General features: G+C 20.2%; 5 protein-coding genes across 9 annotated transcripts in view; 3 read left to right on the forward strand and 2 right to left on the reverse strand.

Moving 5' to 3' along the window:
* Window positions 1-3,533: 3,533 nt before the first annotated feature.
* LOC102679077 (ADP-ribose glycohydrolase ARH3-like) lies at window positions 3,534-5,834 on the forward strand. Of its 3 annotated transcripts, none has more exons than XM_006623650.2 (7): window positions 3,534-3,639; window positions 3,871-4,066; window positions 4,161-4,318; window positions 4,396-4,614; window positions 4,691-4,803; window positions 4,865-5,093; window positions 5,596-5,834. In XM_006623650.2, exons 2-7 carry the CDS (start codon window positions 3,895-3,897, stop codon window positions 5,761-5,763), a joined length of 1,059 nt encoding a protein of 352 aa, XP_006623713.1. In that variant the 5' UTR covers window positions 3,534-3,639; window positions 3,871-3,894; the 3' UTR covers window positions 5,764-5,834. The 3 variants fall into 3 exon arrangements, with proteins under 3 accessions (XP_006623713.1, XP_031370071.1, XP_006623712.1); XM_031514211.1 differs by having other exon boundaries at window positions 3,625-3,639; window positions 3,846-4,066; XM_006623649.1 differs by lacking the exon at window positions 3,534-3,639 and having other exon boundaries at window positions 3,791-4,066.
* A 351-nt stretch (window positions 5,835-6,185) lies between these two features.
* LOC102679304 (rabenosyn-5) lies at window positions 6,186-8,736 on the forward strand. Its single transcript, XM_006623651.2, has 7 exons — window positions 6,186-6,484; window positions 6,630-6,755; window positions 6,965-7,105; window positions 7,165-7,326; window positions 7,454-7,805; window positions 7,914-8,301; window positions 8,383-8,736. The coding sequence occupies exons 1-7, from the start codon at window positions 6,349-6,351 to the stop codon at window positions 8,608-8,610; spliced, it is 1,533 nt and encodes a 510-aa protein (XP_006623714.1). The 5' UTR covers window positions 6,186-6,348; the 3' UTR covers window positions 8,611-8,736.
* A 415-nt stretch (window positions 8,737-9,151) lies between these two features.
* LOC102679430 (protein Tube) lies at window positions 9,152-10,911 on the reverse strand. Its single transcript, XM_006623652.2, has 3 exons — window positions 10,151-10,911; window positions 9,893-10,059; window positions 9,152-9,822 (listed from the first exon to the last, which is right to left on the reverse strand). The coding sequence occupies exons 1-3, from the start codon at window positions 10,336-10,338 to the stop codon at window positions 9,188-9,190; spliced, it is 990 nt and encodes a 329-aa protein (XP_006623715.2). The 5' UTR covers window positions 10,339-10,911; the 3' UTR covers window positions 9,152-9,187.
* Window positions 10,912-12,552: 1,641 nt separating this feature from the next.
* LOC102679762 (asparagine synthetase domain-containing protein 1) lies at window positions 12,553-14,813 on the reverse strand. Of its 3 annotated transcripts, XM_031514200.1 has the most exons (6): window positions 14,567-14,813; window positions 14,299-14,499; window positions 13,306-14,223; window positions 13,090-13,216; window positions 12,804-13,032; window positions 12,553-12,734 (listed from the first exon to the last, which is right to left on the reverse strand). In XM_031514200.1, the coding sequence occupies exons 1-6, from the start codon at window positions 14,618-14,620 to the stop codon at window positions 12,560-12,562; spliced, it is 1,704 nt and encodes a 567-aa protein (XP_031370060.1). In that variant the 5' UTR covers window positions 14,621-14,813; the 3' UTR covers window positions 12,553-12,559. The 3 variants fall into 3 exon arrangements, with proteins under 3 accessions (XP_031370060.1, XP_031370061.1, XP_031370059.1); XM_031514201.1 differs by having other exon boundaries at window positions 12,804-13,216; window positions 13,306-14,109; XM_031514199.1 differs by having other exon boundaries at window positions 12,804-13,216.
* A 470-nt stretch (window positions 14,814-15,283) lies between these two features.
* The window catches only part of LOC102679558 (hydroxysteroid dehydrogenase-like protein 2), a 2,639-nt gene continuing 2,337 nt past the window's right edge, over window positions 15,284-15,585 (forward strand). Inside the window, exon 1 of the mRNA XM_006623653.2 lies at window positions 15,284-15,373. Within this exon, the coding sequence (XP_006623716.1) occupies window positions 15,360-15,373 (14 nt within the window). The 5' untranslated portion in view covers window positions 15,284-15,359. The remainder of the gene's footprint in view (window positions 15,374-15,585) is intronic.

The raw sequence follows: 15,585 nt of genomic DNA on the forward strand, positions 1-15,585 counted from the left end.
AAAAATCTAAAATTGAATTAAAACATCAAAAAAAAAATTTAACATAAATGTTAATTGAATTTAGAAAAAAAGAAAGACATAAAAAAGAAATTTAACATAATAGTTAACTAAATCTAATAAACCTGTAGCCTTCTTATGTTTGTATATTCATTTATTCATTCATATTTCATTTATTCATTATTTATATAACAATAAATTTTTTTATAATATTGTATAAATATTGTATATATTTACATATTGAACATAACAATTATGTAAATCTAACAAAATTGCAACATATAAAAAAAGAATTTAATATTGTAAATTTTGCTACATTTAGTTGTTTTGTTTAAATGTTATTTATATTATTTAAATTTAAGTAATATTTCTGTTAAATTTCTTGTTTTTATGTTTTAGTTCTTTTAGATTTTGTTAACTTTAAGATTAAATTCTTCTTCTTCTATATTTCAATCTTTTATTGTTTTATAATAGTGAACTTTTATATTATATTGCCTTCTTATGTTTATATTTATTCATTATTATATTATAACAATATTATATTATAACAATAAATTTTTTTACATATTGCATTTTATATATTGCAATATAACAATTATGTAAATCTAACAAAATTTCAATATAAGAAAAGAATTAAATATTGTAATACATAAATAATTAGTAAAACATAAAAAGAGAATAAAGATAAGATAAAAGTTAAACTATTATACAATGAGAAATATAGGAAAAGAATTTAATCTCAAAGTTAAAAAAAAAATTTAAATCATCAAAAAACAATTTAAAATAGTTGTTGATTGAATTGGAAAAAATAAAAGCATAACAAAAAAATTTAATATAACAAAAATAATCAAATTCAAAAAAGATGCAATATATAAGAAAAAAATTTTAAATTTTTTAATATATAAATAATGAATATAGAAAAATATAATATAGAAGTCAACTATTATAAAATAAGAAGGATTAAAATATTGAAGAAGAATTTAATTTTAAAGTTAGAAATCTAAAAAACTAAAACATCAAAAAAGAATTGATCATAAATGTAATTGAATTAAAAGAAAAAAACATTAAAGAGAAATTAATTAACATAAAAGAAAAAACATAATTAAAAATTATGTTTTTATAATGTTTTATAAAAGTTAACTAAATCTAACAAAAAAATATATGAATATACAAATATGAGAAAAGAATGTAACATAAAAATCAATTACTACTCCTCATAAATTAAATGAATGTTTCAATTCTTTTTTATTTTATAGTAATTAACTTTTGTTTTATTGTCTTCTTACATTATGTATTTATTACATTTTATGTATTTATTCATTATTTATATATTATAATATTATAATATATAATAATATATAAAATATATAATATTTAAATTTTTTTAAATATTATATATAAGAAAAAAATTTAACATTGTAACATATAAATAATGAATAAAATATAAAGAGAATATAAGATAAGAGTTAACTGTTATACAATAAAAAAGAATTGAAACATAAATTAATAAAATATGAATTGTGAATCATATTGAAAATCCTAAAGTAATTAGATTTAATTAACAATCAGTTACTTATTTGAAATAAAGATAATCAAATTTTTAAGATAAATTTAAAAACTATATAAAATTAAATTAATCGTATTAAAATTTAAAAAATAAAATAATAAGCTCAGTCAAAAAAAACTAGTTTAAAAATTTTAGTTAGTGATAATTGTAATAATCAAGTAAACAAATAAAACGAATAAAAAAAAAAGAAATAAAGTATTTTTCAAAGAATTATCAATTATTACTATATTTAATAAATTATTATAATAAATTATTATAATAAATTATTATAATAAATTATTATAATAAATTATTATAATAAATTATTATAATAATAATATTATTATTGAAATATTGGTAATAAAAAATAAAAGAATAATTGTTGAATAGAAATACTAATTACGCACTTCAAGCAAAGCATCTTATCGCCTCGAGTTTCGATAACAGAATGATCGGTCGCGATGTATGGAATTGTATTATAAATATTGTATTATAAATTGGGGAGGGGATAACAATTCGACAAATCGAAACGTGTCGAATATAATATATAATATGAATCATCAATTATAAAATCTGAAAATGAAATTCTTATAAAAAATGTTTTCAGGCTTTTAAGTTTCGAGTATAAAAAAACAAAACACAAATACACAAATAGAAATAATAATACACGAATTGAATGTACGACATTTAGAAAATATATATATGTATGAATATATGTGAAATACATATAAAAATATACATGTATGTATGAATCCATTTCTATATGAATAAAAAAATAAGAAAATTGTATGTATAACTATTACTTTCTATTAAAATAAATAAAATATTACCATATTTGTTTAAAAGTTATCAGATTATCTCTTGTCATGATGTGTAACAAAACTATTATATTTTCAAATTATCTTGTCTTTGAAATTCCAATCAAACGATTATTTGTCATTAAAACGTTTAATTCTGGTATAATAATAATAATGATTAAACAAATATGTATTAATTAAAGTTTAACCGTAATATAATACTCTATCAATAAAAATTTTATGTAATTTTTCATTTTTACGAGTGAAAACTTATCAGTATAATTTTTAATTGTAGACTAATGACATGCGCATTTTAATGCGCTCGTAAAGTTTTGCCACTATATCTTAGCGCCTTTTTGATTGGCTAAAATGATATGATTCGCTATTCATTTGTCACACGAAAATTAAAATATATATAAGAACATATTTTAATTATAAGTTTAATTGTATATATCGAAATCTTATAAAAACATAATAAAATATCTCATAATAGAAATATCTCATAATAAAAATAGATTATTACATTTAATTTAATACAAAAAAATTATTCAAATTAAAAAGATTGAAACATAATAACCAAAAAATAAAAATTAATTAAATTTGGAAAAGATATAATATAAAACGGAAGTCAACATAAAATGTATCAAAATTAAAAAATATTGAAACATAATGAAAGAATTTAATACAAATATTAAACTGAAAAAAATTAAAAAATAAATAAATAAAATCAGAAAAAATTACATAAATGCTCAGAATTAATATTAAATCAATTGTTTCATAATCATTTATTAATTATCAGAATTAATTATCAGAATGAGAAATATACATTTCTATACTTCTTTTATCATAAAATATTTTGATTGATAATTTATTTATAATTCTTATAATGAAATTAGATTTTAATTCCAATTTCTATTAATGCTAAAATTATTTTCTATACCGATACATTTTCTGAACTGATAACAATCATATATAATACAAAAATGTTCTATGATAATGTGTAATATAAATCTGTGTAAAAAAATATTTTAAAATATATATTTTAATATTTTAATTTTTTTTATTATATTAATACTTTATTAATTTTATAATTTATTGATATTATATAATAATTTATAATATTATAATTTATTAAATTTAATTTTAATTTTAGAAATAATATTTTATCTCTTTTTATTTATTAAAAAATATTGTTCTAAAAAAAATTTTATATGTGGCAAAGAATGTTTATTATTTAATGTGAATTTTTATTTTAAATTTTTATCACAAACTTACAAGCAGAGACATCTTATTGTGCTAGTAAGTAATAATTTGTTCCTTATATGTTACAATTTAGTATATATTACATATAATTACTTATGAGATATTGTAATAAATACATTGTTCTTATTATATTTGTGTATTTTATTTTTATTATTATTTATTTAATTAATTTAAATATTTCTAATATAATCTTTGTTCTAATATTAATTTAACATTATATTAAATCTTTCTTAAAACATTAGAATATTTACAATTTTATCAATCTAGTCAAAAGATTTGTGATATAAGGTTATGGCTAAGATGGATTTATCATTATTAAAAAGTAAATTTCGTGGTTCAATGCTTGGTGCTTTAATTGGTGATTGCACTGGTAGTCCTTATGATAATGAAGGTCAGTTGACATGTGGCACGAAATTAGTTTTACAAAAATCGTTTGATAAATTAGAAGGACCAATATTCAAAGGTATTGTATAAATAATATTTAAAGTATATCCAATATAGATATTTTTTATGATTTTTATCTGTAATTTTAATATAAGTTATTTTTAACTTTATAGCACCTGTCATGCAGTTTACAGATGATTCTGCTATGACTTATTCTTTGGCTAAATCTTTGGTTGAACAAAAAGAATTAGATATTATTGATATTGCAAAAAGATTTGTTAAAAGTTATTATGAAGAACCAAATCGAGGCTATGGAATGGGTGTTGTAACAGTATGTTGTCAAATATATTATATTTATTTGATCTTAACATAAAAAATTAATTTTTTAAGATTCATATTTTTTTAAAGGTATTTCAAAAATTACGGGGTAACAAATTTACAGACATTGAAAGTCCAGCCAAGGAACAATTTAATGGTCAAGGTTCATGGGGAAATGGTGGAGCAATGAGAATTGCACCTATTGCATTGTTTTCATATCAAAATTATGATAAACTTTTAGATACAGTTAGAAAAGTAACTCAAATTACTCATACACATAAAGTTGGAATAGATGGTGCTATTTTACAAGTAATTATTTATAAAATATTTTATTATTTATTATATATATATATATTTTTTTAAATTAATTTTTATTATTTTTTAGGCAACAGCAATTTATCAAAGTCTCCATTTAAACCCTAATGAAGAATTAAATGTAATAAATTTTATTGATGATTTGATTAATAAAATGGACCAAATAGAAAAAGATGAAGAAGGGTATGATTATACAATACAATTCTTAATATTATTATTTATTTATAATGCTTATTTTTCATAGCTTAGGTTTGTCAGAACCACAACCATACAAAATACAATTAGCTATAATAAAATCATTAATATCAGAAAATAATGAAGGTCCACATGATGAAAAAGTCATACAGAAATTGGGGAATAGTGTTGCTGCTTTATATTCCGTACCTACTGCAATATTTTGTTTTTTAAGAGCACAAAAACCAATCATAGGTATACAGACAGAAAATCCTTTTAGAAGAGCTATTCAGTATGCTGTAAGTATAATATATTATTATAAATTATTTTAAGAAATAATATTAATATTTATAAAATTTGATCATATGAAAGATAATGAATGAATAATAAAATATTGTTTTTTATCTTTCAAATAAATTTTACAAACTTTAAGTTAAAATTTCTTTTAACTTAAAAAAACTAATGATTTTTGGACATAAGTAGGTTAATACTTTTTTTGAAGAGAACATCAAATTATATCAACTGATGCAATAAAAAAATATGATCCCATTTAAAAAAAATATTAATAATTTTCATGTGTCTACATATCCATTTATAAAAGAACTAATAACATCAGAATATGAAACCTTTCCTGAAACCAAATTCCAATGAAATATTTTTTGCTACTACTGGATAATAATGATAATGAAAATTGAAGTGGTAATATCTGGTGAACCACTCTATATATCTGAAATATGTTATGATTAATATTAATAATTGTTTATAGTCAAAAGTTATTATTATAAAAAAATTTTTTTTCAGATTAGTTTAGGTGGTGATACAGACACTATTGGTAGCATGACAGGGGCTATTGCTGGTGCATTTTATGGAGAAGAAAAAATTAGTAACAATCTTTTACAACATTGCGAAGCTTCGGAAGAATTTAAAATTTTAGGAGATAAATTATTTGAAGTATCAGTAGCATCATAAAAGTTTTTCATTACTTACATAATTAAATGTATATAAAATGTTTATTTGTGAATAAAAACTTTGTGGAAATATAAATTGAAGTATTATAATTAAAATTATAATAATTAAAATTATTGTCATTAATTATATTATTTATTATAAATTATTTATAAAATATTTATAAAATATTTTTATGATAAATGAAAACATTTTATATCTATAACAATTATGTTCACTGAATAAAAAATTTATAAAATCTTAAATAATTTTATTTTTCTTTAAAAATAAGTAAATAATCGACTTTCTAAATAATAAAAAATAATATCTAGAAATCAAATTTTGATTGATAAATAATTAATCAATATTTTTAAATAAACTAATTTTATTCATAAAATGATTAATTTAAAAAAATACGTATTTTTTATTAATTTGAAATACATAAGAAAAATGACATTTCTATCAGCTGATAGTATTTAATATGGCGGCTTAGAAAAACGTCCATCTACAATTCGAAAAAAGCCTTCAAATGATTTACCAATTCTATGAATGGTAATATATGAAATAGAAAGAAATTATAAAAAAAGATAATATATATTAAATTTTACAATGGCAACCAACGAAGAAGTATTAGAAGGATTTATTTGTCCAATATGTATGACAGATTTCAAAACACCTAATCAATTAACAAAACATTTTGAAGATTTTCATAATGATGATCCTGAAATTTTAAAATCGCTTAAAGGTATGTATAATTAATAATATATATTATTGCAAAATTTTATTAATTTATTAAAATTAAAGATTGCAAATATTTTGTAAATACGTATTTTACAAACATGAATATCAACTTATGTAATAAAATAGTTCAAAGCATTCTATTTTTCTAGATCTTTTTGGCAAAGCTAAGAAGAAAATTCTAAAAAAAGATGAAATATCAGATTCTTTTGCAAATAATATACCATCAACTACTAGACAGTATAGTCCAGAATTTAGTTGGGGATCTCAAGAAATAGGTATTAATTCATATTGTAAAATTATTAAAATATTTTTATCTCAAAAAATAAAAAATTTATATTAATAATAAATCGAAGAAAATGATAGATTAATTCAAATACTTTTAAAAAATTAATAAAAATTTTTGAAAATTCAAAATGAATTACAAATCTATTACTAAAAGAAATAATTCTTCTAAAAAAATATATTATAGATTAAAAATTTTCAGGTGTAATCACATCACATACAAAATATTTTAAAGAAATAAGAAATACTAGAATGGAGCGATATTCTACAGAAACAAATAAACTTCTTATAAGACTAGATAAATTATTAAACAATTTACCATCTGATCCAGTTGATAGAAAAGGTAAAATTCTAATTTTTTTTATCATAAAGAAAGAATAATAAAATTTTTTTTTAAAATAGTTCATGAACGCACTATTGTGCCATGGATAGATGAAAAAGATGTAAAATTATGCCCTACTTGTGCAAAAAGCTTTCATGTTGCAAGAAGAAAACATCATTGTAGACTTTGTGGAGCTGTTATGTGTCATAATTGTACAATATTTCTATCATTACAAGATGCAAGTTGGTAGTTTTTAAATTTTAAAATTATTTAAAAATATATTAAAAAATATATTTCTTAATATATTAATGTTTAATATATTGTACATTAATATATGTTATTTTTTAATATATACTAATTTGTTTACAGGAAAAATGACAAGTCCTGTATCTGTACAAGATGATTCAGCAGTATCTCCTACTTCTGAACGACCAATTTCGGAACGTATAGTACGCGCGGGAATCGGTCTTACAAAATTAGCCAGGTCACCATCCAGTGGTAGTTTAAATAGTGTATTATCGTTAGTTAATGATTCAGCAGGCAGCGAGCAGCAATTTAGAATTTGTACACACTGTGCAAATCTACTTGATGCAAGAGAAAAACAAAAAGCAAAACATTTTGATAAACCAATAGTATGTCAATTTTACGAAAAAATGAGAGCATATATGGAAGAAGCTTCACAACATGTAAAAATGTACAACAAAATGTGGGAATCTTTAAAGTATGTGATTTAATTATTATAAAAAGGATATTTGTAACATTTGCTTACAATTTTATATTATTCCTAGCTCAAAATTATTCGTACGAAGTTAAGAGATATGTTTTTCAGTGAGGGGGAATCTACATATAATTTAGAAGATGCACAAGCTTTAAGAATTAAGATTGCAAAATTAGGCGAGAGTATAGATTTAATTAGCAAAAGAATTTCAGTACTCGGAACGAGATGTGTGGAAAACCCTCCACAAGATCAAGAACTTCGATTACATCACATGGTTAGAGTATCAGCAGTGATTTTTTTAAAAGAAGAATTATTGACTGTGCAAGCATTACCTTCAAAAGAGAAATATGCAGAGTTACAAAAGGAACGACAAAAACGTTTAGAAGCTAGAATTGCATATGAAAGACAATTGGAAGAAGAACAAAGAGAAAAATCCAAAGAACAACGTAAAAAAGAAATGTGGAATCTTGAAATTCGACCAATTGTGAAAGAAAATCAGGTGACATTAATTTTCTAAATACATAAAAAAAAGAAAAAAGTTAAAATTTCTATACTTAGTTTAATTTTATCAATTTTACAGCCGAATATAGTACTAAATCAATCACAAGGATGGGGTCCTTCTGGTGTTACTCCTATAATGCCTTCTTCTATGGATCCAATAATTGAGCAAATGAGTAATTTACGTGCTTATATTAAGCAAGCTAAAGCTGATTGTAGATATGATGAGGTTGCAACATTAGAAAGCAATCTCAAAGAACTTCAGAGTGCTTATTTTACAATGAAGCAAAGTAATAATAGTGATGGATAAACATATTTTCATTTTTTATTAAATAATCCTGTATTTCTTATCAATTTTAAATAAGACTTAATCAATCTTTCTATTGTATCGAAAGTTTTATATATCAGTAAATCCATGTCATATATTATTGCACAATATGATACTTTAAGATATCTTTGCATTTTCATCTTTGAATTTAATTACAGATATAATATTTTATAATATATATATTTAATAAATTATTATTATGTTGTGTGCATATTAATATGGAAAAATATATGTGATTTTCAATATATTTATATAAAGATAAATTATATTATACATAAAAAAATATTATATTTATTTGTACATATTGTAGATTAAGTTATATATTAATTTATAATTATATATATGATATTTTTATAAAAAATATTTTATTTATCTAAATTAAAATTTTTTTTAAACATATATATAAAATATATATTATGTTCCTTTAAAAAATATATTATTTCTTATATTTTAAAAGTATATCTATATTTATCATCTTCGTATTATGTTGTTGTTATCATTTAGCGATTTAACATGATTTATAATATTACTCAATAGACTAATTGTAATTTTTGTAAACTCAATTATTCTTATTATTTGAATTAAATTCATTATTTACATGAAATTCAACAACACATTGAGGCAATTCAGTGGTAATTATTTCATTTCTATTAATATTTAAATTAGACAAATTCAGCGAATCATCTATATCATAATTTGATAAATTTTGATTTATTGCAATTGTACTATTTTTCACAAAAATTGGAAGTTCCTCCGATAATACTTCTTGATATAATTTCGTTTGTTCTACAGATTGTTTAAATTCATTTAAAAACACAGGTAGCTCATGAGACAACATTTCTTTTTGTTTAAATATTTGTTCTTGCTTGCTACATTCTTCATTTTGTTCAAGACTAAATTTCATTAAATCAAACATTTGTGTATTTAATGTTTTTTTATTTTCTAATTGTTCATTACTATGTTGTTCTTTTGAAAAAATCAATTTTGTTAATTGTATATTTCTTTCCAAAGAACTGTCATTAATTGCATTGGAATTAATTGTTTTATTATCAACATCTTCAGAAGGTAATTTAAATATTAAAGATTCATTGAAATTAAGATTTTCAAGTTCCTCTTTTTCTTCTAATAATTTCATTTCTTCCGAAATATCTACAGGTGTTGCTGGTCCATATTTTGGTCGTTCGGGAACTTTTACTATCAAAAAAAGAAAAAGTTATTTATTTAATTATAATAATGTAGTTATTTATTGCAATTTTTATTGTACCATTTAATAAATCTTTAGCTACATAATCAGCTGCTCTAAATAATTCTGCTTTTACTAAAAAATTCAATAAAACACTTAATGTTGGTCTTTTTTTACCCATTGTGCCCCATTCTGATAAAAATATTTCTGCTGCACTTCTTTGATGATTTGCAGCTTGTTCAATCATACTGTAAATTCAAGCAATAATAAATGAAAATATAAATTTGCTAATTATATATAATTATATATATAATTATTATACAGAACAAAATATTATACCTGAAATGTTCAGAATTAAATTTTGGAAGATTAGACATATCATCCTTTGGTATAATTGCCATTAATTTTTTCCATGAATCTGATATATTTAATATTTGAGAAAGTATATACAATTCTGCTGGTTTTAATTTTCGTAATTCTGTGTCTAAGTAAATTGTATTTTGTGACATCATATTAAATATTTTCATCAAAAATCATTCTAAATGTTTTTATACAAATAAAAATAAAATTATATAAATAAAAATTAATAATAAAAATAGATATATATTATTTGTGCAATAAACTAAGAAAATAAGTTTTAACTTTCCAATATTATTATTTATTATATTTTCAATACATTTTTTTGTATTTTCATTATATTTAATCAATCATATAGTATATTAAATTATAATAAATAAATAATAAATTCGAATTTATTATTCCTCTTTGTTTCTTTTTAATATTTATATATATAATTTTTATGAAATTGTGAAATTTTTATGAAAAGTTGGTGAAATTATTGCGAATTTATAATTATTATTAATGAAAATTGAATAAATTAAAAATTAAAACATTAATTAATATTAAAACAATTAGTGATATTTATATATATAATGGTTCAAATAACACAATAAATGAAATAAATATATACAAATTGTTCACGATCCTTCCGTACAAACTTTTTCATTAAGAATCGTTAGATACTAAGACAAAACAACTGTATAATAAAGTATTATTAGGAAAATCGCAAGAAAATAAAATTTAGCAATATTATTAAAGAAAGGACCACATACATAGAGTTTGACAATTATAGAAGGGGAAAAAATTAAAAAAAATTGACAATGCCATCTACCTGATAAAAAGACATACTATATCATCTACGAAATAGTGAATAGATAGTATATCATCGTGTTGTGTGTAAAACAATGTGTTGTTCAAAAACAATATAAATATTGTTTATAAATTCTATAAAATTTTTATAATTTATTTCCTTTTATTATTTTCTACTTTCTATATTAGAGATGGACAAAATTTTAAAAGTTGAAATTAAAAATAAAATTATTTTAATAAGTTTTTCAATAATTTATTATTCAAAGCATTGATATTCACAAATAAGTAGTATCAAATGATCGAGATTATATAAAAAACGGATCAACTATAATAGTTATAAATAAATGTTATTATTTAAGTATTTTAAATAAAATTATTATTTAAAACAATTATTTGAAATTTTAATTACTTTTTCACGTTAGTTAATTAGTGTCATATACCTATACATAAAGATATTTTAAATCATGCTATTTTCAAAAAATTCAAATATAGTAAATTATCATTTTTATAATCATTGCAATATTAAATAACATAATTTTTGTTATCATCGTATTGGCATTGAATTTGATATACAATGATAATGAAACTTATGACGTTTAATATCATAATCGCGTCGTATTATTTTTTTCTTAATTAATTTTTTTCTTTTTTATTATTTTTAAACCAAAATTAGTTAGACTGAAAATCTGAAATATTTATTTGAATTAATTTTGAAACAAATTTCGATCTAGAGTTCGTTTAAAATTTTGCTATCGCATTTAATTTTATTTACAAATAGATGAAGTTAATTCAATTACTACTATCTTTCAATAAAATTATTTTAAGATAAAATTTATAATAAATAATAAATCGAAAATATGATTAAATAAATAAGTCATATGTTTATAACTTTTCTTATTGTTTTCATATATAGAATTCATCATTGAAGTAATTTTCTACTATGATTACAGGATATTTTTTATAAAAAAGTGAATATATTAAATATTGAATAGAAAATTTATTATTGGTATATTTTATTTTTTAAAAAAATCGTATTTATGTATTTTTTAAAAAAAAAGTGTAAAAAATTTATTAAAAAAATATTTTTATAAAATACAAATGCATGTTAAATTTAAACATAAAAAATATAAAAGTTCTAACACATAATATCAACATAAAATATCAAACTTATTAAAAATGCATATAATTTTATAGTAAATTTTAAATTCAGAAAAATATAATTGAAAAATAAATATATATATATATATATATAAGAAAGAAATCTAGATAAAATTATATAATTATTTGTTAATTATCTCTTATATAAAATTAGAAATAAAACATTATGAGATGATAACATATAATAATAAACTAATAAAACACATAAAACCTACCCATGTATTTTTGTTCTCCTGGTTTTTCTTGTTCTATTTTTTGATACTCATACAAATATTCAATGATAATTATATATTAATAATTTCACTTTTAATAATATTAGAATATAAATCTTTTAATATTCATTTCATGTTAAGTAATATCTAAAACATAAATAATTTTATATAAATAGCTATTTAAAATTGTATTTAATTATATTAAAATAAAATTATATGTACCATTATTTTATAAACGATATGATATATCTTTAGCATTTTCCTTGCCATTAGCAATTCGAGATCCAAATTGGAAAGCTCTTTTAGGAAAATTAGCAGTGTTTCGGAAACCAAGTTTATATGCTACCAAACGTAAAAGTAATTTGTCTCCTAAGCCTGATGGCATTTTATCTGTTGGATAACACCTATAATTAAATAATAATTTAATTTTATTTTTTATTTTTTTATTTTTTATCATTATTTGATCAATTTACCTTTCCCAAGGTTTTAATTTTTGAACATATTCCACTATATTTTCATCTAAATATGGTAATCTAGATTGTCTTCCATGATCTGATACAATACGATCATCACGACCTAAATTTCTTTCAGAAATTCTAGCTAATTCAATATTTAATTCTTGAGTTAAAGCATCCCAACCTTTATGTCTTAATATTGTTCTGTGTCTCATATATCCACCGAATAATTCATCTGCACCCATACCTAAGAGAAGTACTCTACATGGGGATTCATAAATATCAGTACCCGAATGGATTATACCTTTTGCGCGACTTGCAAACCAAACAGCACAACCTAAACTTTCATCCAATATAGTACATAATGGATATAATAAATTACAAATATGCGATGAACGATACTTTTGTAATTCTGCTTGGCTGATATTTACCTAAAAGTATTATTACATTAATTATCGAAATATTTTTCATACATAAAAAATTTTTATAAAAATATATTTTGTTTTATATATATATATACTTCTATAAAATTCCATTTTCGTTTTGGGCAAATTTTTGTAAGTTCTAAAAATGTTTGTTTTCCAGTTTTTCTATCAGGAACATCATATTGGTTCTCCATATCTTGTTTTTCATTATTTCCATTGTTAGATTTTTTATTAATTAACTTTTCGAATGCAACATTAATTAAATCAATAGGTTCATTTTGTGATATATATTTATCAGCAATTAATGTTAAAATAGCAGAATCCAAACCTCCAGAAAATAGTACACCTATTTTTGAATGATTGCATATAATATTTTCTTTGTTTAAAACTAATTTAATACATGTTTTACAAAATTTTGGCTGTTTTTTTATTCTAACTTCTACAGCTTTGTAAAGAAGTTGCAACAAATGTTCAACTCTTTTATGAATATCTTCATTTTTTAATAAATATTCTAATATTTTACAAAAATTCTCTAAATGAGGACTATTTTCTAAATATTCCAAATCTTTAATATGAGGATGTAAATGTAGACACGTCAATCCATCTGATTTTAATATAGTTTTTTTAATATCAATGTCTACACCTAAATGTGTCTCTAATGTCTCAATAATATCTGTAAATCGCAAATCTGGTTCTTTCCATGGATAACATGCAAGATTTATTCTTAAATTAGTTAAATTCATAACAAAAATTCCAATTGCAGGAATCTCTATAATTTTATTTATTTGTTTACTGGCAACAGATGTCAAAGTTAAAATATTTTCATCAGTGTTTACTTTTAAAAGTAAACTGTGTCTTCCTATAATATCTCTTCCAAAATATAAGAGATTATTGGTTTTCTGAAAATATATAAAACTATATGGGCCTTGGATTTCTTTAAATACAGATAATATATTTGAAGATAATTGTAGAGTATTTAGTAATATCTTAGTGTCACATGTATTATCTTGAGCCTAAAATGAATAATATGGTTATTCAATGCAAATACATTAAATAATTATAATAATTAGTAATTATACAATATTTACCAAGTTTCCAAAAAATATATCTCCATTCCAAAGAAGAATATTACCATTACAATCTATGGCAGGTTGTTCAATCAAATTAGAACCTTGCATCCATAATATAGAAGCAACAAAGTGTCCAAACCAATTGGGCGTTAAATTTTCAGCTTTTTCAATTATTCTATCAGGACCACGAGCATTTAATAAATTTTTACAAGCTTCCCACTGAGACAAAAACAATTGATTTTATAAATAATTGATAAGAATTTATATTCATGCATTATAATAATACCTCATGTGAAATTTTTGCATGATTTTGTGAAATGTTACAGAATATTCCGCACATTGTTATATCGATATAAACATAACCTCGATCTATAATTATGTTACAAATAAATAATTAATAAATATTTTACAATATAAAGTTATAATATCTCATAAAATTTCATTTTTTAGTTAAAAAACATTTTTTAAATTTCTTATTATTACCAGTAATCAATGATTATTATTACCAGTAATCAACGATAGAATAGCGATAAAATTATTGAATAAGTAACTATATTAATTACATAACATAAATTTTTTCAAATATGTATTTTAGATTTTACTTATATTTTATTTTTATTTGATTTAAATATAATTATACATATATATGTATAATATAAAAGAAATTTATAGAATCTAAATATTCATATAAAATAATTTTAATATTTTCATTAAAATATTTCAAAAATTTTTTTGCATTTATTTATTTTAATATACATGCATTTAAAAGAGAAATGAAATTTATAAAGTAAAATGTAAACATAGATACATTAAATTCGAATATCTTTCTATGCTTCATCTTTCTATGCTGAATTTACGCCATATTGTTTAAAATAATAATCTTACAAGTAATAATAATTTAAATTCACGAATTATTATAATATTAATTTGTTAAGCGAAGAAGTGAATATTAAGCAAAATTATTATTTAAAGCATAAATACTATTTGTTTAGATATTTTTTATTTAATTATTGTTACTTGATTAAAATAAATATAACAATTATTAGATTTATAATAATTCTTCAATTTATATTTGAAGTATGATTAATACAGGGTTTGTATTATAAATTTAACAATCATTTAAAAATATAAGATTTTTTTTAAGATTGCACATATTGATTGCTTAGAAAATTTATTAAATTTGTAAAAAAAATATATGTATATGAAATTGTTAAAATTAATTTATTTTATATATATTCGAATATATATTATAGATAAATTTTATATATAATAATTAATTATAAATAAATATATATAAATATATAA

The sequence above is a fragment of the Apis dorsata genome, unplaced genomic scaffold, assembly GCF_000469605.1.
Source record: "Apis dorsata unplaced genomic scaffold, Apis dorsata 1.3 scaffold_930, whole genome shotgun sequence".
Lineage (NCBI taxonomy): Eukaryota > Metazoa > Arthropoda > Insecta > Hymenoptera > Apidae > Apis > Apis dorsata.

Bases quoted from the DNA above. Each gene is read 5' to 3' on its own strand.
- LOC102679077 (XM_006623650.2), top strand. From the start codon at position 3,895: ATGGCTAAGATGGATTTATCATTATTAAAAAGTAAATTTCGTGGTTCA. The intron at 4,804-4,864 runs GTATGATTATAC...TATTTTTCATAG, and splicing joins ATAGAAAAAGATGAAGAAGG to CTTAGGTTTGTCAGAACCAC. The intron at 5,094-5,595 runs GTAAGTATAATA...ATTTTTTTTCAG, and splicing joins GAAGAGCTATTCAGTATGCT to ATTAGTTTAGGTGGTGATAC.
- LOC102679304 (XM_006623651.2), top strand. From the start codon at position 6,349: ATGGCAACCAACGAAGAAGTATTAGAAGGATTTATTTGTCCAATATGT. The intron at 6,756-6,964 runs GTATTAATTCAT...AAAAATTTTCAG, and splicing joins TTGGGGATCTCAAGAAATAG to GTGTAATCACATCACATACA. The intron at 8,302-8,382 runs GTGACATTAATT...TCAATTTTACAG, and splicing joins CAATTGTGAAAGAAAATCAG to CCGAATATAGTACTAAATCA.
- LOC102679430 (XM_006623652.2), bottom strand. From the start codon at position 10,338: ATGAAAATATTTAATATGATGTCACAAAATACAATTTACTTAGACACA. The intron at 10,060-10,150 runs GTATAATATTTT...TTGAATTTACAG, and splicing joins TTTAATTCTGAACATTTCAG to TATGATTGAACAAGCTGCAA. The intron at 9,823-9,892 runs GTACAATAAAAA...TTTTTTTGATAG, and splicing joins AGCTAAAGATTTATTAAATG to TAAAAGTTCCCGAACGACCA.
- LOC102679762 (XM_031514199.1), bottom strand. From the start codon at position 14,620: ATGTGCGGAATATTCTGTAACATTTCACAAAATCATGCAAAAATTTCA. The intron at 14,500-14,566 runs GTATTATTATAA...TTTTTGTCTCAG, and splicing joins ATGCAAAAATTTCACATGAG to TGGGAAGCTTGTAAAAATTT. The intron at 14,224-14,298 runs GTAAATATTGTA...TATTCATTTTAG, and splicing joins ATATATTTTTTGGAAACTTG to GCTCAAGATAATACATGTGA.